At 37.4% G+C, this 22,971-nt stretch overlaps 1 protein-coding gene across 1 annotated transcript in view; it reads left to right on the top strand.

Annotated features, from left to right (window-relative positions):
- ABCC4 (ATP binding cassette subfamily C member 4 (PEL blood group)) overlaps nt 1-22,971 on the top strand; it is a 139,707-nt gene that overhangs the window by 22,432 nt on the left and 94,304 nt on the right. The window contains exons 7-15 of the mRNA XM_021530313.2: nt 2,913-3,038; nt 5,750-5,999; nt 7,602-7,706; nt 11,832-11,921; nt 12,283-12,474; nt 13,968-14,062; nt 14,166-14,252; nt 19,481-19,577; nt 21,005-21,223. Of these exons, the coding sequence (XP_021385988.2) occupies nt 2,913-3,038; nt 5,750-5,999; nt 7,602-7,706; nt 11,832-11,921; nt 12,283-12,474; nt 13,968-14,062; nt 14,166-14,252; nt 19,481-19,577; nt 21,005-21,223 (1,261 nt within the window). The remainder of the gene's footprint in view (nt 1-2,912; nt 3,039-5,749; nt 6,000-7,601; nt 7,707-11,831; nt 11,922-12,282; nt 12,475-13,967; nt 14,063-14,165; nt 14,253-19,480; nt 19,578-21,004; nt 21,224-22,971) is intronic.

Genomic DNA, 22,971 nt, shown 5'->3' with positions numbered 1-22,971 from the left:
TAAAGCCTGTTTGTGGAACACTTACCATATGTTCTTAAATGTGTATTTTCATTGCATGTGCAGTATGCATGCAGAAGTGTAAACCTACTTCATTGCTGTTTTTCATTAGTGGTAAGTTTTTGAGGTTTGAGTCAGTAATTAAAATACCTAGTGCTTAGCTAGTGCTTTATCCATGGTGGCAGGCTTTAATATCCCCATTTTACAGATGGGAAGCTGAGTCACAAAGAGATTAATGGACTTTTCCAGGGTCAGACAATAGGGTGATAAAAATCTCTTTCTTGAAGATATCTATTTTGAAAATTAATCAGTGGCAATGTAACAGTGTTTGGGGTTTTTTACCCATTCAGTAACAGCCACTTGTTTGGATGCAGTGCAAGGGAAAGAATTTGTTAACCAGAAAAGCTTCTGCTTGTCTCCATGTGCACGGATCTTCTTATTTGTGTACAAAAATGTGCAATGAACAGAAGGAGTTAATGGTAAAACTGGAATAGATTTTAACTCCGTAATGATGATTGTGTTCACATGGCATTTGCTGGGAATCTGCATGGATTTAAGGAAGGCAGCCTATGAAGAAGTAATTTAAGGATTAAAGCTTTTGCTAAAATCCAAGCATGCTTGGTGTGGCAGTTAATTTGTGCTATTATTCAGCAGTGTTCTTGTGACTCAGCCGTGTAAACATTTGTGCACAGCAGTTCATGGTGCAGCCACTGGCCTCGGTGCTCTGGGAGTTTGCAGATACGGATTTGACAGCCTGTGGAATGGTATCCACTGTACTCTACAGGATTGCTTTTACTTGCATACGTAGGAGAAGTTTTGCAAAATACACATGACCTAATATATTATTTGAGAAGCAATTTAATTATTGGACTGAAGACCATTCTATATGTATTTTATTCACAAGAACTGGGTGCTTTCACTGCTTAGTCATGCAACTGTAGTAGTATTGTTACTTAAATTTTTTTCTTGAAGATAAAAACTGTGTCTAACTGCTGTCTCAGGCATAATTAAAACCCACCAAATATGCCTTGTGAAAGCAAAAAGGAATTTTGTAGCTAGCTTAATTTAGAGTGGTTTTTAGCATCATAGAGGGGTCTTCTCATACGAAAATTTTCAGGTCCTTTCTTACTGCACTTTCTTATTGACATGCTTTGTGAGCATGTATTGGACTTACCTGTTTGTACTCTGAACTTAATATGAAACCAGGGACGTGACTTTGTCTGCAGTAATTTACCATCAATGCACTGTATACTTGAAGCCATTACACAACACCACTAAGCTTGTGGCTTCTGATATGTATGTTGATTGCAAAGGGGAGTGTAACTTGAAAAAAATTTTCAAAAGACCAGTCCCCTAATTTCCTGAGCATTTCAAAGCAATTTGAAATGGGATGGCTACTATGATGACATTTCAGCAGGAAAACTGAAAAGTTGGTTTGTGAGAACTATGGCCGTTTTTGAGTCACACCATTTTAAAAAAAGAAACCTCTGTTAACTTTATTATTTATTCCATCATCTTCAACTTTCTATTATGAGGAGACCAAGCCTGGAAGTTAGGTGACATTCAGGATCATAGGTGAGAGCTGTTTCCTGCTGCAGAGCCATGAGCAACACATGGTAATTTTGCCTTTTTCAGTGGTGGTATGTCTATGGGGAGGAAATTATAAGCTGTTACATTATTTAAGGAATTGTTTTTCTGTAACTGTTTCTTTTTGAAAAATGGAAAAGAGGAAGTAGGAAAGATAATCTCATTCCATGTTGATGTGGTTGGTTTAAGCTAAGTTATTTTCCTCAGTGTTATTAAGAATCTGTGATTGTACTTGGGCTAAGTTTCTAAATGCCTTTTGCTAGTTCCCTTGTATAAGTATTTTTTAATGTCCTGCTTCAGTCATCCTAACATTTATGGACCGATGGTGCCGAGAAGTTTTCTAAAATGGCGAGTAGGTGCTTGAAATTCTTTCAACTTGCGTTCTTTTATTATGATTTCCTCCAGTGTACCAGAGAAATCTTACAGGAGACAAGTGAAGCTGAGAAAGCCCAGTCACACCTTCTAAAATGATTGGAATTTTTTTAATGATCTCTGAATCTTGACTTTCATTGTTATATGCAAAAATAAGTAATTTATTAGGTAAAGGTATATTTTATAAAAATAAGGTCTAACACAGCTCTCCATGTGCAAGATGTTTGTCTACATGAATGAATTCAGAATTGTAATAGGATCTATTAGCATGATTTATGCATTTATTATGTGGCTTCTAACTTTCAATGCTTTTTTCCTAATTAAAAGTGTGAATTTATTATTTAATTATATATATTTCCCATTTTTTCCATCAGTGCAAACATAGTGTGAGACCAAAACAGATATATTCAAATTAGTGTTAATTACAATTAATGCTTAAATAATATTTATTTTTTAAAGAAACCATATCTAAATGGTTATATATATGATATCATCTGTCATAATGAATTATGGCTCATGTACTATGTAATCTCTGCTTCAAGTACAGTTAATCCTGAAAAGTCACAAATGAGGCAAATTTCTTTAACAACATCAGAAGAACTTTATGACAAGAGTGATTGTTTTGGCATTTTGAAATATTTTAAAAGTAATTTTCTGATTTTTGTTTACTTCTAAACGCAATAAACAACAGATATATTGTTTAAGGAATACTGCATGTTTGCACAAACTGACATGTATTTCTGAACATTGAATCAGCTCTCAGTTCCCTGAGAAGCAAGAATACAAGCATGCTAAGTCTGCTGTGTGTCAGCTGATCTTCAGGAAAACCCTTTAATGCAATTGTAGTTTTGTGAATCATCTTTACAAATAAAAGCAAAAACTTTATACATATGTTGTGTGTTCATAAATTTTCTTCTTTAGGGAATCTGAGAATTTTTCCTTTGTCCTGTTTTCAGAAGCAAGACAGCTGCCTTAACTGATGTCAGGATTAGGACCATGAATGAAGTGATAAGTGGTATGAAGATAATAAAGATGTATGCTTGGGAAAAATCATTTGCGGAACTTGTGAATGGTTTAAGAAGGTAATTCTAGAAAGATACAGCTTGGTGTATGACCAGTGTCATTTTCCATTTTTTACATGTGAATTGGTGCTTTATTTTGTGCTTTAAAACACAGTTTCCATGCACTTCTTGAGCTTTTTTTTTAAATTTTATATAGCAAAAGTGGAGGAATGAAGATATATTCTAAGGGAATAAAAAAAGTTGAAATCCTTCAAACTTCAATAATTCAGGCTTCAATAATTCAGTAATAATTCATTTTATTACTTAAGCCACCTGGGAAAGGTAGAAGGGAGAAAGCAGATCAGAAATTCCATTGTTATTCAACTGGCAAAGCAAGCTGTGTTTGGTATCCTAATACATTTCATTTCAAGGGTTCATTGACATCAGGCTAAAACATACTAATACATTTGATTTTCAGTCAGTATTTTCCCTTTTACTTGACACTGTAGCAGCATTCAGTACTAAAGGTTAAGTGTAAGAGTTTGTGTGTGTATTTCTTAGAAACTGATTTTCATGTATGTCCCTCTCCAGCATATTAATAGAATGTTGGTATCCTGCTGCAGGTTATCTGACTTCTTAGTTTTAAATGTTTCATTTTGGAAATCCTTTTCATAAAAAGATTTTTTTTTCCTTTCTATCCATGTGCAGGCTTGCAAACTTGCAAATGTTCCCTGAGATGTTCCTTCCCATGCACATAATTGGTTCCTCTGTTGGATTATAGAATCCTGTGATCCTAGAATGTTCATGACTGATGGGAAGCTTTACAGTCTTGTATGGAGCCAGAGAGAATATTTCTTTATTGAAAGGTTCCTCAGTAGGTTATATTCACATAGCTAAATTTTAGATTTCCAAGTTCAACACCTCATTAGGATTAGAGGCTTCTTTTTAAATATTGTAACACATTAAAAAAGAACACATCTTGAGCCCTCTTTGCTTTCTTGAACTGTATTGTGGAAAACTGTAAGTAGAAGTCTTAAATTTAGCCAGATGCTTTATTTTCCAGTATTTCCACATTGGCCCTTGACAGTGGCTAAGATGCCATCTGAACTCCTCCACTGCTCTTTTTTCTTGTGTCTGTCTGTGTTAGTTTCCTTTTATGTAAGCTTGTGCCTCAAGACAGTGTAATATATTATATGCAGCCTGCAGGTAGGCTGTAATTTATCTGGTATTTATGGAGAGTAGCACAAAAAACTTGCTGATTATCCACAGATAATGAGAGGATTATTAAGAATTATTAAAGGGTGGGAAAAGAGTTTCATCCAGGGTTGTAGAAGTAATTGAATTAGACCCAATTCAAATAGTTTACATACAAATGGTTTTTCTCTGTACTCTGGAGGAGATTAGAGATGGTGAGCCCTTAAGCTGAAAAAATAAGTCTTTGAAGCTCTTTAAAAGTCTTGTCAGTTCAGCCAATTTGGCAAATATAGTGGGAAAGTTGCTCAACTAGTTTTCCAGTAGTGCATCCTGCATCCTTTTCTTCATTAAGTGGTTACTTAATTTGCTTCAAATTGTATAATCACAACTTGAGTTTCTAATCTTAATGTAAAGTTCCAAGTGGAAGGCAATCAAAACTATTAAGAATTGTCAGAATTGCCTAAGAATTGCCAGAATATGTGGAAAGAGAAATTAGGAATTGTTTTGGGATTTTATATTTGATAGTATTAAGTAGACAAAAAGTAGAATATATGGGGAAGGAGTAAGTTGTTTTGGCTGTCTTGATAAGGAAAATTACTATATTTATAAGGAGGTAAGCCTGATAGCATACACATTATAGCAGATGATAGTGCAGTAGCATTTTGAGGATTGGACTTGTTGACTCATTTAGAAGTGGAAACTGCAATTAAATGAAATAGAAATTGAGAACGAATGCATCAGCAGCTTTTGAATTGCTGGAGGGAGACTTAAGTGTCTGTGCAATGCTTCAATCACTGTTTAGCTTTGGCAATGACTGGCAGAACAGTTGGCCTCACAGGTCAGTGTTTTCTTAATTTATGAACTAAAATTCCTAGAGCAAAATAAGCCAGGAGCAGGGTCCAAATTGGGAAGTATTTAGACTGAGATGAAAGGAAATACTCTAAATCCCGTGATATAGTTTGAGGAGCAGCAGCTGAATAATGGCAGATGCTTGGGCCATGGGCAAACTTGTGATCTTCTGGAAATTGCCCTGTTTTTTTCGACTGCAGAGTATGTGTTGGTCTTGTCATGAGTTTTGTGGACTGAACTCTGCTGGATTTTGATATTGGAAGGATAAGGACTTAGTGGGTGCTTGGCCTTTATACAGGTTTTTTTTGCTCTTTTCTATTGCATGTAGCCCAGAATGTACTTGAAGCAGATTAGAATCTGAATTAAAATACTAGTTTGACTACAGAAGAAAAAAATAGTATGTTAGCTTTCTGATTCTAAAAAAAAATTATTTTCTATAGCTATTAAGATATTAAATAAATTAATTTCTCCTTTGAATTTCCAACCTCTTAAATTCTGATTGGTTTTTTATTGTTTGTTTTGGGTTGGTTTTTGTGGTTTTTTGTTTGTTTGTTTCTGGTTTTGTTTTGTTATTTACCATATAACATGTTTTCTTCACAGTTGTTTGCGTATGAGTTGGGGTGGTGCAAGAGGAGGAGAAAGGATATGAAAGTAGAATCTTGAGAGGGGGGTTTCCCCTCATCCTCTTGTTGAGGGTAGCAGTAATTGGAAAGATTGTTGTGATTTGTTTATGTTTTGCATTTTTTTAGGAAGGAGATTGCCATGGTTATGAAAAGCTCCTACCTTCGAGGACTGAACTTGGCCTCGTTCTTTGTGGCAAGCAAAATAACAGTGTTCATGACTTTCATGGCATATGTGCTACTTGGCAACGTCATCTCTGCGAGCAGGGTGTTTGTGGCAGTGTCCCTGTACGGAGCAGTGAGACTCACAGTGACCCTGTTCTTCCCTGCAGCTGTGGAGAGAGTGTCCGAGTCGGTGATCAGCATCCGACGGATCAAGGTAGCGTTACTGCCTGGGAGAAGACGTGCATTCCTTCTCTTACTCTACCTTTGTTTTAATGTCACTGACACATGCAGCCTTATTATGGTTTTGCAGTTTGGAATTTGTAATTGAATTTCCATTTTGGAAACAGAACATGTCACTGTGTACACAGGTACAAAAAACATGACATGTACTGTAGGGTGGGCTGAGATGTAGGAGAAAAGTGTGCATGGCAAAGAGGTATTGTAGACATTTCTGAAGTAAGAAGACTGTGTATACAGCAGGGGTGCTGGAATTGGAGTTTGAAGAACAAAGCAGGCAGATGGGAGCCATAGGATTCATGTTTCACACTTCAGTACCCTGTCACTGTGGAGGACAGGTGTGAACCCCAGCTTCTCTCTTGTGGCTGCTTTAAGTGCTGGAGTGAAGACTCAAATTCAGTAGGAACGAGCATTGATAGTGCTGATGTCTGGTGCTAACATAAGAAGAGTTGTACTGTGTACACCATGGACCTCTGTGTTAAAGTGCTTTGCTTCTCACAGCACTCCGTAACAATGCCCACCAGCTGGAGTCTGAGCAGTACCTCTGTGCCTGGAAAACTCTAGCAGTAATCTCCCTGCCCTCCTGTGGCTCCTGACATCCTCCTGCTTCCTCTTAGTTACTGCTTTCTGTAAGTCTTGAGCAGCTATCTCACACCTGTAAACTATTAGCTAGGTCGTTGTTAACTAGTCTTGAATTCTATGATCAAGACTTCCTTATCTTCCCAAAATAGTCTGCTGCTGCCTATTTAAAGTCCTTAGACTCCGTGAGTCAAAGGATGAAAGACCTTTTTTTTTTAGGTTTTGTCGTAAAACTGTGGCAGCTGTTAACCTTAAAAGTTTTCTGTGGAAATAACCCCTTTCCTTTCTAAATATGTTTGGGCTGTTAATAATCTAGCATCAGGCAGGGTGTGGTAGAAGTGTGTCTATGGTACAAAGTGTGTGCTTATGGAAATTGAAGGAAAAGTTTCCTGACTGGGATGTGATGTAGAATAGAAGTACAGTAGTGAAAGTGAGATGAGCCAGCTTTGCAGATGTAAGCAGGTTTCTTTTTTTGTTAGTGTGCTGGACTTTAAAATGAGGAAACATTCAGATAGTGTTCTGTCTTCTATTGGCCACTTGAAGAATGCTAAGTAGAGGCAGTGGACAGCTGCTTCCTGTGTCCTCGTTATTCTTCCAATGCCATCAAAACAGTGGAATGAGAAGGTGTTGCAGTGAGGGTTTCACCTCTTCTGCATGGAAAAGGGGAGTTAAACAATTTTAAAAGTTGTTAGTGATTCAAGGAAAAGACAGATTCTTAAGATCAATTTCTTTCTGCAATTCTTTATTGAGCAGGTGATTGTTATTCTCTCCTACTAAGTCTGCACTTTTGGAGGTTTTTTGGGAGGGAGAGCTAGCTAGTTACAGGTACGCTGTTGTAGTTGTGCATTGCCTTGGAAATGTAATCCTTTGATCAGTTCATGGTTGTTTTTTCCAACCCATAACTAATATTCTGAATGCTGCCTTCAAAAAACATATTTGGTTTCCTTTCCCATTCTCAGTCTCACTTTATGCAATATCCTCTGCTTTTCTTTTATTGCAGAACTTTCTGATGCTTGATGAGGTCTCACACTTCAAGCCACAGCTGCATGGCAGTAATGAAAATATCATTCTTCATGTTCAAGATTTGACTTGCTCTTGGGATAAGGTAAGTTTACTTACATATTAAGTATATTTGTGCTACCGTCATTTGAAGTCTAAAATGCAGTGTGTGTATGTATGGTGTGCTCTTACTTTGTATTCCATCCCTTGTGTTTGAGAATCATTTCAGTATGTTGAGCTAACTCTGTAGAATAGCACTGAAAACACTATCAAGTGCATCTTAAAAGCAGCTATTTCTCAATACTATACTAAATGAAAAACTTTGCATTTCTCAGAGAAAATACTCCTTTTTATTAAGCAGCACTGTATTGTGGCTGAGGTATTCAAATTGGAATGAAGGACAGACAGCAAAGCAAAGTCAGGCTTATAATGGGTTTTTTTTTCTGTGAACTGGATGCTTGATCAGTCCATTAGTCTAGAACCAGTACAAGATTATACTTCTCACAACAAATTTGAAAGCTTTAGAGATGAGTCAGCACATATTAATTTCTCTGTATTTTGTGACTGTTCAGCTGCACATTTTTTCTGTTTAAATTCACCAAACTTGCCAAAATAACTAGAAGAATGGACAATAAATGTGATAAATGTATAATATATCTCTTTTATGTTGACTGTTTTGTTTTAAAACTTAAATTGCTGTGGTAAGCAGCAATTTGTGAGGAATTGTTGGTGCTATTGCAGTCTGGCAGTATCCTCATACAAGAGAGACTTTAGTCTCCATTACAAGTGCTGGAAGCTCTAAAAATTACTTTTGCATATAAATGTAATGCAAATAAGACATTACATTTCTAAGCCCTGTTCCCCTACCTGTGCTGTGTCCCAAGGAAGATCAGGTGTGAAAACCTATGTGAGGATCTACCTACTTTTAGCTATGTAGCTGCAAAAGAAAATTGCTATTTTATTCTACTTTACTTTCTCAGACTTCTCTGTGGCATCAATGTTTCTGAGGCATTGACCAAGCTTTTAAAAATTAATAGCTATGAAGGAGTTGATTGTAAATACATTCTAATGCAAAATTCAGTGTATTGCCTAATTTTTTTCTTCTCAAACTGACTTTGGTACCACCATTAAGAATTTACAGGAAATGGTTGCATAAAGTGCCCATAAAATACTTTTTTTTTCATTAGTTGTTTATATTGCATAAAGCACAGTAACACGACTGGAATTACTGGTTTCCTTTCAGTTAAAACCAAACCCTAAACCAAGCCATCCACAAAACTGTTAATGTAACTTCCATTCTGATACTTAATTGCAGTATGCATGGGAGAACAGTTCTCTCAGAACTGTTATTATCTGCTCAGAAAGTTTCTACTATATACTCTTAAAATTATGCAAAATAATTTTATAGACTTGCTCACTGAAAAAAAGTGCTAAGTTCTGATAGAGACGAGTTATGAAAGTAAAAATACAAATATGTTATCCTTTGTCAAACAGCAGGCCTAGCTTGCTACTCTGGTTGGGTTTCTCAAGACACTTTGGATGTCTGTACAGACCCTCTACAGCAGGAGATAATTTTTAAAATTTTTTTAGAGATCGTGTGCCAAAAGTGATACTGAAAAAGACCAACCAAGAAGAAACCCATGAATCCAAAATCACTTGATATGAAAAGGAGATTATTAGCTACACTTTTAGCCTAACATGATGCATATTACAGTTTCTCAAAATATAAGCAAAACCAATTAATTCCTGGTCAGACTCTTGTGTTACTTAGGCAAGTATTACCTTGAGTACCACAGGCTAGTCTGATACCAGTATGGAACTAGGGATTCTTCAGCACAGCTTTTTACTCATGTTCTTGAATTTACAGACCAGTCTGTCTGCTCAACTGAGCAACTTCAGATTTAAGGTCTCAGCATTTGAGCAGAGGCCAAATTTATCCCTTGTAAGTCTAGTCCTTACATGAGAAGCGTAAGTAGTATAGTACTTTCATGCAATATATGATCTCTGTGTCCCTTAGGTGGGCAGAACTATTTCATTTTCTGGCATGTAGGATGTGTAAGGTCTGCCCAAGCTCATCTAAGGAGTCACTCCGCTGAAGGGATCATTCTTGTGTCCTCTTGTCCTTGCATTCTCTGCTTGTTGCCTCCCTTATGCTGGTTGTTAATGCTGGTTTATATGACCTTTTGGTGAAGCAGTTTGGAAGGATAAAGCAATAGAAAATGAATCACTTTTAATGAGATCAGTCTTCTGATAGCTGAGTCCCATAAACAATGCATGCAAGGTTAGGCGGAAGGAGGAAAGTTAGAGACACAGCAAGCTGACAGGGCACAGGGGAGCTGGGACATTTCTGATAATGAGCTGTCAGGTGTCCTTAGGTGCAATAGTCTGTGCTCTAAGTGCCTCAGTTTAGTGCCTAAAAATAGGTGTGATGAATTCAGGACAAATTGTCTTTAATTATAAGGAATGCTGTTTTGCAAAAATATCATGCTCCTTAGCTGCATCTGGCTGTGCTGTTTGTTCAAAAGACTATGCTCATGCAGGCTCTATGATAACTTGCAGTACTGCTTTAATATATAATATGGCAGTAATAGTTTAAAAACTTTTAAAAATACTTTCTTTAATGTTCTTTTAGCTCTTACCTTATTTTTTAAAAGTTTTTGATGTGGGCGGAAATGTCTTTGCACTTCTGTGAATACAGAAGCACAACCTCAAGAGGTCTGAAGAAGGGCCTGTGTGTCTGAAGGCTTATTTATTTTTTTCCATATAGACAATGATTTAGAATATATATTTTATCTTCCTACAAACTCCGTGTGAAAAAAGGAAAATATTTGGCTGCCATAAATTTGTAGAGTTCTCCTGATCTTAGCACTTAGGTGAGCACCTGAGCTGTGTAACTCTGGGCAGAGGAATCAACTTTGAGGTCAGGCGCTGCTTTGGGAGGGTGGTGGGGCTGTGCAGAGAAAAGGAAAAAAATCCCGCGGGTGCCACCCTGTGGAAATGTACAAGAGCAAGGTTTTAGGAGAGCTGCACAAGGAGCCCGAGTGCAGCTTCGGGCAGCGTGAGGATCTCCTGCAAGCCCTGCAGTGTGTCTGAGAGCTCTGGCAGCAGGGCTGCCTGCCAGGGATTTATCCTGGCACAAGTGAGCACGTGTGTGCTATCCCAGTCATCACAGATGTGGATGGATACTGGATTTCTCTTCTTCCCAAATACTTTGAAATGAATTGCAAGCTTCCTCCTTTTGCAGTCCCTAAACTTTTGTGTCTTGTGTCATGTTTTGTGTGGAGTTAGGGTGGTGGCTTTTTCAACCCCTTGAGCTTCAGAAGGTGGCTGGAGATTTTAAGGTATTCTTAACCTTGCTTTTCTGTTTTTGGTACTTAAGGCTGGGTTTTTATTTAGTTCTTTAATCAAGTGGTTTTTGGGGCTTTTTTTGATGTTTACATTTTACTGTTTGCATTTCAGTGTCAGTTGTGCTTAGTACAGGTGAAGATGCAAGTGAAGGCAGATTCTGTTACGAAGGTGTTTTGATTTAATGAGAGGGAGCTGCACCAGGTCCTTAGAAAAATTCTGTTTAGCATAGCTGTTAAAGACTTGAGCATCCTTTCTTTCCACAAGAAGGCATTTTTAGAACTTTGATGGGAGAGGTGCAACATATGTTGGGAAATAAGCTCATCCATAACATAAGGGATAGGCATACTAGAAAGGAATATTAAACAGACACTCCTAAGATGTATGAATGAATATCTAGCATACAAGATAAAGTTGTGTAAAATCAAATAGCATTTTTATTGTTTTACTTTGGATAGAGCCTTAACTAGATCAAACACATCCCTGGGTTTTCTGAGGCTCTGAGAGCCTCAGCCCTTCATTTTTCTGTGTGCTCGGAGTCGCTGAGAGTTTTGTGCTACGGCTGGAAATGCTGGTGTGGCCAGCACAAAGCTCATGTTCCCAAGGCTGCCACCCAGATATTTGGGCTCTGAGGAAGCCCTGCTTTTGCTGCCTTATTCCTTGAATGCTGTTTTAGCTGTGTTGCATGTTTGTGATAAACGATGAGGGTATTTCAAAAGTGTTTGTGAATTACTGAAGAGGTAAAAATCATATACCTGAAAATATGGTGGACATATGGACTGGTAGTTTATAGTGATGTATGCACATTGTTTTCTGTTTCTAAATACTTATTTTGATGGTTTATATTTAATTATTGAGAAATACTGACTTTTTCTCAAATCCCCAGAGTTTAGAAACTCCAACACTTCAACAAATTTCGTTTACTGTCAGACGAGGGGAGTTACTGGCTGTGATTGGTCCTGTAGGAGCTGGAAAAGTAAGTCTTAATATTTACACCATTTCATGAGGCTTTGAGTCTATTAAATGTGAAAACTAGAAACCTGAAGATATGCAGTTCCTTTATGTGTATAATCACACATTCCATATCAGGATACTGGCATTCAAGATAGGCTGATGTCCTTCTGGGTGGGGAGGAGGTGTTGAGGAGCTTAACAGTATTTTGTGTGTTGCTTCAAGATTGCATGGAAAGGGCACTAGTGTTTTTCTACTGTTAGTAGTAGTTTGGGACACAAGGTGAAATAGGCCATCGTGGTAGTAAACACTGCTCAATCTTTGTGATGTCTTTAGTGCAACCAGACTTTTTAATTTTCATTTCATTTTTTAAAAATCTTTTCCAGTCTTCACTCTTAAGTGCTGTTCTTGGTGAACTGCCTAAAGACAAGGGTTTGATAAATGTTACTGGAAGAATTGCCTATGTTTCGCAGCAGCCTTGGGTGTTTTCTGGCACTGTAAGAAGTAATATACTGTTTGACAAGGAATATGAGAAAGAAAAATATGAAAATGTTTTAAAAGCCTGTGCTCTTAAAAAGGTAAGGCTTTCTCTTTTGAGTATTTTATTTCCATTGTTATTTTTATTTTATTGTTTTTTCAGACATGCTGCAATGTGCAATATATGGAATTGTTATAAGTAGCATGTGAAATAACTCCTGTTGCTTAGCAGAAATGTGTAATTATTTTTGCCATTCCTGTGTAAGGCATCCTCTTCTAATTCCCAAAACTTACACTAGAGGGAAGTATAGCATGTGTGAAGCACTGACAAATTTGGGAAAATCTGTTCCCTATTATTTTGTTTCATGATTACATTTTAGCCCTTTTCACATGCATTACGGTAGGGCTGTGTGCAAATGCAATAAGAGGTAGAAAACAAATGATCAAGCTAGCACTCTTTGTGACTTTCGTTTCATTAATATAATACATGCTTTCCTTTGAAATAAATGTTATGTTTGCTGTGTATTATGCACAACAGCTATCAAAAGAACCTTAGGGCTATGTACTGGAGAACTTGCTGAGCCCAAGTAGTTTTATGAAAAAAATATATTTGAAAGGTTTGTGTGCAAAGGTTTGTGACATGAGATATAGAAGAGGATTAAGCCAGATTTGTCAAGAAACAGACATTTTGCTTGGCAGCTAAAAAGGTTTTGTGCAGCATGTTATGATATTTCTGTCAGCAGCGACACAGGTGAAAAGCAGATGGTTACTGTAATGAATGTTTTTTGCAAGATTTTTACACTTGGCAGATATAGTTTTAGTATCTCCTGCTGATATTCAGTCATGCTGTTGTCTAAACTTAAAGCTTTAATGACTTTAAAAGACAGCAAACAGCATTTAAAAAATCCCCACTTCATATTGATGGTAGATTTGTTTTCATAGTTTTCTTGCAAATGTATGTGAATAATCTTTCAGAATATATTTTGTAGTTTAGTGTAAAACTTCTGTATTTCCTGATTAGGAAATACAATAATATGACACAGAACACTCTATAATTTTGTTGTGTTAGCCACAGTCCTGAAGTCCCAAATTAACCAAATCTGTGTGATGAATGTTGTAGTTACTTTTCCTGAATCCATTGCAGTAAGAATAAAAAGAATGCAGTATTTAGGGATATTGGCAAGATAATTTACTGATAATAGTTAGTTAAGTTTTTATTTTTTGTGACAGCTAATTTTGTTCAAATAAAATCTAATAAATTTACTGTTAGACTTTTTAGTATTTTATTTGATTTTCTGAATCACCAATAAATACTCCTTTTAAGACTAAGGATAGTATTGCACTTTCCTCTGGCACAGCTGTAGAAAAAGGAACTTTAGGATCTCATATATTTTTTCTTCTTTCTCAATTACCTTTTGCTGAATGTATAGAGTCATAAAGTAGCTGCAGATACTACATTTAGTATGTAACCTTATATTTTAATGTCTTATGTTAATACTTTTCAAGTAAGAAGTGTTATGTTGGAATAGCTTTGTCAGTCTTTGAAGTTAAAATGATTTAAAAAATATTTTTATCTGTTCTTTCACATTCGCAGGACTTAGAATTATTGGCAAATGGTGACCTGACAGTAATAGGAGATCGTGGAGCTACTCTGAGTGGGGGACAGAAGGCTCGTGTAAATCTGGCCAGGCTAGTGGTTTTTTTGCTGTGTCTAAAATTTATAAATTTTCAGATTCCAGTGATTAAAGCAAACTAAGAGTTTGTGATGCTGACATTTCTTTAAACCTTTTAGAGCTGTGTATCAAGATGCGGATATCTATCTTTTGGATGATCCACTGAGTGCAGTAGATGCTGAAGTTGGAAGACATTTGTTTGAGAAGTATGTTACTGCTTTATTTCAATATAAGATGCAACTGTTATATTGGAATTCCTTATCAAAAAACTTGCGAAAGCATTTCTGGGGAGATGGATTTCTTCACAAAACTTTGTACATTCACTTTCTGATTTGTTTTTCCCCTATTTTATATAATTGGAAGATACAGGGTATTTTTCTTCTCTGTGTTCTGTTGATTTTGTTTTTATTTTTAAAATCCCTGTAAAAATCTGTTTTGAAGATATTATAAATAGAAATATTCTTAAAGGAATATGTGCCATTTTCTTAAGGAAAATGTTACGTTTCATACATGAGTATTTGGGTTTATGAATAACGGGGTTTACGAATATTAGTACTGAGTGAAGAATAAAATGGGGTGGGATTTTAAATCACTTATTAGTTTGCTGCAGCTTTACTTGCTAGTAATAAGCACTTAGTTCAACTGGCTAAAGGAGAGAACAGAACTGTCTTAGATTCTTGAATAATTTTTCATTTTGTTTCTTGAAATTTCTCTTGGGTAGGTGAAACACGGCATGTGGCCTGTAGAGTAGACTGCAGAGAGCAGAAATAGAAGGAAACAGAATGTACAAGTTTACTATGTAAGTGAGGGACCTCTGGACCTTCCCCCATTTCCAAAGAAACAGGAGAGTGTTAATTAAAAGGCAGATTCCCTTTTCAGTGAGTTTCTTCTCCTCCATCCCTCTGAAACAGTCTAATCTAAGGCACATAGGGTGGGTATCAGAATAATTTGGTTGGTCCCAGCCAGTGTTTTGTCCTTACTTCTTCACAGCTTGCAACTCTCTGTGTTAAATCTAGAATTTGCTGGAAGGAAATGCTTCTGTTGATGAAATTCAGTGGTCTTTGGTTGAGGCCTTCGATAAATGTGTTTTGTTCAGCATACTTGCATCCTTTGAATTCCATGCTCCAAATACATGAATTAATTTGGTTTTACTATTGTTCTCTCCTGTCCTCCCCTAGATAAAAATAAAAACTTGCAGAAATGGTCATAGAAATTTCACTGAGTAGCAGTGGCATGCATGTTCTTTTTTTCCCCATACAGGGAAGCTTTCAGTATCTAAATTTGAAAATTGTACATTCTGTTGATGTTTGCAGTCTCAAATCTGGGCCCTCTGAAACCCCATTAATATCTTGCTTTTTTTTATTGATGTCTTCAGAAGACTATTGTTTGTTTCTGTCAGTGAGCATGGAGTAAGGGTTTTACAATGTATGGGCTTTATGTTCATTTTTCAGCTGCCATGACCGATAGATGGAGTTCATCACCTCTCTAGTTCACGTGCACTATCAAGTTCCTTTAATGCCTGCTGAAGCTTTCCAGGCTTCAGCTGCTGCTTTTCTGTTTCTGCACAAGATCTCTCTGCAGCTCCGGCATCTGAATGTATCAGTGCCTGAGTTCTGAAAGTGCACCCACCTGAGCTGTTAACCTGTCTCTCCCTGAAGTCTTAAGGTCTCCTCATGAAGAGGGAGACAAGAAAGTACCCTGGTGCCTTGTGAAGAGGTCAGGCTGCCTCTTCAGCTTACTCTGCTTTTCATACGAGCTGTGACATTGGCAGCATCTTCATTCTATGGCAAACCTCGAAGTGTGTTTTTTTGCATGTGCAAAACCATAAAGGAGATAGAAGCTATTGCACTGTGTTTTGCTGATAAGTGTGTGAAGATGAGGAAGGAACAAGGAGGTTATCTCAGAGAATTTGAAACTCAGACAGGTAGCTGGGGTTGTTTTCTCTACTTTCATTTTTACTCCACAACTCCAGATCAGATTGAGCAAAACACAAAGAAGCAGAATTTTTTAGAAAATGGACTGGGTGGAGTAGTAGTGGGAAGAAAAACTGAGCAATGCCTCCCTGCACAAGATTTTAAGGGAAAGTTTTTTACAAACAGAAGTTGTCTTCTGAGGCCTTTATGGAATCTGTAAAAGATTGCTTTGAGAAACAAGGCAAGGCATGTTTTTTAGTGTATACTGGATAGTACTAGAAATGTGGAGAGGAGAGCACTTGGGCAAAAATGATTTTTTAGGATATGGTGCTGAGGAATGTCCAAAACACCACTTCATGCAGGCTGCTCCCCCAGGAGTCCAAACCACAAGGCTTAAAACAATGGATGAGGTGGAAGAAAGAGGGGATTTTTTAAATGAGAATCTGAAGTGGATATTGTTCAGTTCACTTGCTCTTTTTTTCTCTTGTGATTTTATGTTAAAGTTTATTTTTTTACAAGGGTCTAGTCTATGTGTTTACAAAAATAGGTATGTTCCTAGTAATTCCCCAGAGAGATAGCATGTGGATGTCTGGTTCATTACATTTCATGCTTTTCTGTATTCTAATCAGCTACTGCAGTAAGTAGTTTAAAATACATAAATACTTTTCAAATGAGGAAGAATGCAAACAGCACAGCTCCAGTGGGAAAACAGACCATGATATTATTAATAAAGGACTTTGGCTCTTTAGAATTTCTTCGTGTTTCAGACAAGTTGTTCTGTGGATGATGGAGTAGATAAAGGCAATTTTACAATTAATTCTTCTTTCCTGGTCATCCAGTGCTACCTGGTTCCTGGAATAGGTGTTACCTGGTGCCTGGAATAGGTCAATGGATTTTTATAGACCAGTCATATTTATGTGTGATTGGAACTTCTCATGAGATGGAAATAAATTATTATCATGGCAGGCATAGAAACAGAAGCAGCAGAATAGAAATAGAGACAGCAGAATAGAATATGTAGGGTGTGTGTGTTCTTTGGCAAAGAAGAGCATTTTTAATGTTGTAAATTTTGAAATGTGCAAAACTAACTAGGGGATTGTTCTCCCTAAACTACTTAAATTGAAATGGAAGGGAGAGGAAAACAAATATAAGAAGTAAATTAATATAACAAAGGCTTTATGCCTGTGAGCACTCCTGCATGTGAACTTCCAAAAAGAAGAGGGAGAAAGAATAGTAAGGAAGAAGGTAGAATCATTACAGAAGAGACATTTTGCAGAGGTTAAATAAAGCTGGTTCTTGGAGATAAAAACTTAAAAAAGATTGAAAAAAAACTTGTCTCAAAGGAAAGCCGACCTGACAGGGAAGGAAGAACAAATGAGAGTTTGTATGCACGAAGTGCGAAGGCTGCCTTTGCGCAGGGGAGTACTGTGTTGTTGTACGCCCCTTTCTCAGTGTCTCTTGCTTCGTACTCTGCACTATCAAAGCTCAAGCTAATTATTTTTTAATTGTGTAGCAGTTTGCTGTCAGTGGGTTTTTCATATTGATTACAGTATCCTTTTACTTAAGTTTGTTAACTTAAAATACTCTTTGCTTGTTTTTGTTGAATCGGAAGGGTGTGTTTTCTAGAGAGGTCTGTCCTGATTCTGGTATTTCTGATGATGTATGAAAGTCATTGATTGTACATTTTCAGGTGATGGAAATCAGGCAACACTAAAGGCAGTTCTTCAAACAAATATTTGTGAAGTTTTTGTTATGGGATGTGAATTGTAGGTGCATGCAGCAGGGTCAGGTGCTAAGTGTTGAGTCCATGAAGGTACAATGAGCAGGGATCAGTAGTGTGGTAGTTAATGGAAAAGGAGATGTAGAATGTAGTAGATCACAAACCCAGTATGACTCAGTAATGTCGTGCTTTTGTTAAGGAAATGGCATCCTGGGATTTATGACCAGTACTGTATGTGGCAGTACAAGTAAAATAATACTCCTATTAGGTCTTGTAAATGTAAGGTCTCAGCTGAAATAATGTTTCAATTTTGTGCCCTTCAAAAAATGTATAGACCATCTTCATACAAAAGGATAGGTGGTCAGGAACATTCAGGTGTCCAGGGCAGAGAGGTAAAAAAAGAAAGAAACCTATCTGCTACTTTAAAGAAAAGTCTGTTTGAAAGACTTCTTTATTGCTTTTATTTGTTTTTCTTTCATGTCTGGAGGAGGAGGACTTCAGGTATGAAGGGACCTTGTACGCAGGAATGAGCTGGTCTGGGGCCCTTGGGGATGTAATGGATTGAAATTGCACCAAATGACTTAAACTTGGACTTCAGAGAAAAAAAAATTGGAATGGCAAGGGTAGCTTGTCCCTGGAATACATTTTCTAGGGTGTTGAAATTTCTGCTCAGCTTAAACATGGAGAAGAACCCATTTAACTTCTGCCAGGAACATTTTTACATTTAATTTGATTCTTAGTTGTGGAAGAGGATGCAACTTTCACAGTCCCTTCATCTCTCTCTTTCTTGTACTCAAAAAAGGCTGAAGAATTTTTGGGTGTTCTCTGTCTGGATCTTGTGTGACTGTGTGCCACGTGTGTGTGTGTGTGCTTGTTATGTATGTAATAAATGTGACAGTGGTGACTGGAGGTTGTGCAGCAGTTTGTCCTGTTGCCGTGTGTTGAGCGTGCTCAGTCTAACAAAGCGTGCCTCTGAAGAATTGTGGACATTCCCAGGGAAGGTGAACTGTATGGGTTTTTAAAGCAGGTAAAAAGGTTGTGGCAGTGCTGGGCTGGCTCCAGCAGATGTCTGAACTCTTGGAGCAGTTACATCCCCTGCTGAGAAGGCTTTCCTTGGGTTCTCTGTATCATCAGTGAGAAGGGGACACACTATCAGACTGTGATTCGCTTAGAATTGGGCTTTTCACCTGCTTGTTGTTCTTCAGTTATACAGAACACTACTTCTAAAACTAGATGGATGATGAAACTAAGCCTTAGTGAACCAGTCGGAAAAATAAACACTTATGGACTGTTTTGGAATGTTTTGGGATTTTTTTGTCTTAAATCAGTAGTACTGTTTTAATTCTCCAGAAAAGTCTCTGTGCCTCAGTGTTCCAGCTGGTTTGAAAGCTTCTCTCAAAGAAGTTACTTTTACTGGCTGTATTTCTCCAGAATTTTTCACAGTATCTTTCTCTTCTTTCTCTTTCCTTTAGAATAATTTTTTTTAAAATACTCTCTTTGCAATCCAGCTTATGACATGCACATTTGTTGCAAGAATGTTTAAGATACCTTTAATGAAATGTCTTATTGTCTCCTCTTTTTTCCAGACCAGAAATAATTATGTATCTTTTCCCTACCCTGAAAACTTAAGAAATTAAATGAGGAATGTGTTTTGTTATAGTTTTATATAGTTTTTGTAAATCTAATAAGCATGGTCATCTTCTTATTTTAAAAAATGAGTAATTGATAGAAGAGGTTTTCCAGAAATAACTAAAATATTTTAGGACATTTAATTTTAATTAATCTTTTCATCTCTTTGCAGATGTATTTGTCAGGCCTTACATCAGAAGATTTCTGTTTTGGTCACTCACCAGTTGCAATATCTCCGTGCTGCAAATCAGATTCTAATTTTAAAGGATGTAAGTGATTTCAGTGTCTATACTTACACTTTTTAATTATCCTTTTTAATCTAAGAAAGGGAAAAAAAAGTGTCATGTTTTAATTTTTAGTTTATAAATGTGTTTTCTGTCTACTTATGACTACATGTGATTTTTAAGTTTTATAGTTATTAATAAGTTGACTTTTCTTGGAATACCTTCCCTGAAAAATCTGTTCGTGAATTTTATCATGTAAATAATCTTGTATTAATAATACTTACTTCTTCAAACACTTGGTCTGGTTTTGAAATAAAGTTTTAGCCTTCCCTTGTTTCAAATTTAATATTCTCTGAGACTGTGCTAATGTTTTGCTTTTGTTCTTGTTTTTTAACTTCTGTATGAATTAAGAACTGTGTTAATTTTGCAACAAATCCGTTTTTAAATTAAGGCTGAGAAATAGTCTCAGATGCCTTTGAGAATGAGCATGCCTTCAGTACAACTGGTTCCTTCCCATCTTTGTACTGGATACTCACAGGCAGAAGGGAAATGCAAGGACTGCAGCTGGGGCTTTTTCTTCCTATTTTTTTTAAGGCTGGGTAGTGTAATATTTGAAATTACTTTTGATGCATTGTGACGGTGCAAAAAAGGGCACTGTTCCTCTTTTTCTTTCCATTCAGATTACTGTAAAAATTTCAGTGGCTCTTGAGAAATGAGTTCATAGTAGAGCAGAAAGAAACGTCGACATGGTCAGTGTTGCTCCTTTTAAGGTTCTGTGAGGATCAGAAAATGGAGCTGGTGTTTACCCCTGGGATGGAGCAATATAATAAGACTGATGGTTGTGTACGTGATTTTTAACAGGTTGTCCTAAAGCTCCATGGCTTGGCTGTCTCCCACAGCTTCTCCAGGGAGGTGATTCTCCCCTGGCTGTAACTGGGGCTGTTCTCTTCCTGTTATTTGTTGGCCCTGTTAGCTGCTACAAGGGACTGATCAGATCTTAAAGAGCTTGTTTCTGCTCTTCTAAGTGAGGAACTCGTAGAGGCTTCAGCTCAGTTACTGCAGTGGCATGTGTGCCCAGCAACTGCAGAACCCCAGAGGTAGCAGGGACAGGTAAGAAAAATTGTCCTTTATGGAAAGTGTATAATGAAGGTACTATGTTACTATAGGACATGAGAAAGCACAACGCGAGCTGTTGCTATTGTAAAGGTTAAAAAGTAAGTTTTTTTTAATGACTCCAGTATTTATAGTTTTTTAAAGGTGACAGAGGTGGAGGGTGAAAGTGCCACCTCTCCAACGACATTGGACAAACTACTAGTCTATTAAATTTTTCTGCTTCTATGAAGGAATGTAAAAACAATAAATTATTTACAGAAAGTATGTGAGAAAGTTTGTTACAAGAATGTAAACTCAGAAGGCTTTAGAAAATCTTAAAACATCAAAACAACAGTACTAAAAGTTTATATTCATTGTAGGGCAAAATGGTGGGGAAAGGTACCTATGCAGAGTTCCTGAGATCTGGCATCGACTTTGCTTCCCTTTTGAAAAAAGATGAGGAAGTGGTAGAACAGCTGTCAGTTCCAGGAACCCCAAACCTGAAGCCTGCCCGGAACCGAACATTCTCGGAGTCCTCTGTCTTGTCCCAGGATTCATCCATCCACTCACAGAAAGATGGAGCTGTGGAACAACCACCTGTAAGTGCTCAGAGGATAGAAGTGTCTTGATTCTTGTCTAGCTGTTTTTTAACTTAAATTTTGATATGGGCTTTCCCTGCAGCATTGGGATTTCAGGGATTACTGAATTACATTATCAGGTAAGAGCTCGCCTGTGGAGGACCTGTGCTTGGCTGGCAGCTCACAGCTCAGCGTGGTGCTGTTCAGACCCAGCAGGGTCAGTCTGAGCAGTTCAGCATCAGCTCTGCTGGGTGCTGGGAGCATTCCTTGTGTGAGTCCAGAGCCCCCACATAGTGCTTCTTTCAGCCTGTCTTCTGACAGCAGTGCTGTGAAGGGCCAGTCCCAGTGTATTGGGTGGGTTCATTATGTTTGTGCAGTGTTGAACTGAAATGAACACTTTCCCTGAAATCCTGAGCTCTGGGAAGTGCATGTAGAAGCTGTGGCTTTATGCAAAGTTTGTGTTTGCATGGCTGGCATCAACATACCCATAAACATACCCACATGATCTTGAACTGGCCCTGCGGGTGTAATCCTGAACACCACGGCCTTACTTTCTCCAACCTTTTTGTTGCTGAGAACAGAAGGCTTTGTATGGTGCCAATGTGGCTTCGAGGTGCCTCCTTATCTCTTGGCCTGCCCAGAGCAAAAGCAACCCTAGAGTTTCTGTACCAGAGGTTGCCTTCTGCTGGTGTGTTTGCATTCATATCAAACAGTGCAGGCTCCCTGTACCCCTGCTAGGCTTGTGCTAGCACTGTGTCTATGGGACAAGCAATCCCTGTATGTCCCTGATGATTGTCACCCCTGTGGCTATATATTATCTCTATTTCTTCCCTATGATAAAGAGTGAGATTTAAAGAAGAAGAAGAAAAAAAAAAACTATAGACTTTTTAATGCATTTTTGAAGAATGGTTTTATGCTCCAAAGCAGTAAACTTACATTATTAATGCCCCCGTGGCAATTCCAGTCTTAAATTCTCTTAAATTTGTGGAGGTGGACCAAACTTAGCAGCATTGAGACTGTTGGATGGGGATGGGGAGAAGTGGGAAGGTGGAGTGGCTGGAGAAACAAAAAGCAAAGATAGGCTTCTCACCCTTTATGGATTAATAGGGTGGATTTCTTTTTTCACATCTGTCAGGTCTCTTGATTCCACTGCTCTTGTGCAGCCATGTCTTGTGGCAACAAAATCAACTGTTACGTGTACTGAACTGACACTAGTTTTTATATTGTATATACTGTAAAGTTGTTTTTTTTTAATCCTGATTTTATTAATTTGTACAGTTCTTTAACCTTCTTTATGCCTCTATCATTTTTTCCTTCTCTGTTTTTTAGTGTCCCCCCATCCATTGTTTGCTTACTACGACTTCCCATTTGTCATTTTACTTGTTTTCCCTATTAACAGATGCTTTGTTGGTATTTACAAAGAGATTATTAGAACTTTATAGGTAATTTGTAAGTCTTGGGTATATGTTGGTTGATTTTGGTACGTACTTGTAGAAGAGTATTTAATTTAAATGTTTTTCTGGATAGGAAAGGTTGCCCACATTTGCATTCTGAAAACAGAATCTTCCCCAAGTAAAAGCCTTAAGTTCTTGAGCTGTTATGAGTGAATGTAGTGTATAGGAAAAGAAGAACCTGGACAGTGGTCAGAGCAAATATTTCTGGCTATATACCAAATAAAACCCTTGAAGTGTTGCTTTGCAGAGTAGATTTTTCAGTATTAGTACACTGAGACTAATTTTTTTTTTTTATAGCTATAGTTCAATATTTAA

This window comes from Lonchura striata, chromosome 2, assembly GCF_046129695.1.
Source record: "Lonchura striata isolate bLonStr1 chromosome 2, bLonStr1.mat, whole genome shotgun sequence".
NCBI lineage: Eukaryota > Metazoa > Chordata > Aves > Passeriformes > Estrildidae > Lonchura > Lonchura striata.
Note: the sequence above shows the minus strand (reverse complement) of the source record. Positions and strands in the feature narration are given on the sequence as shown.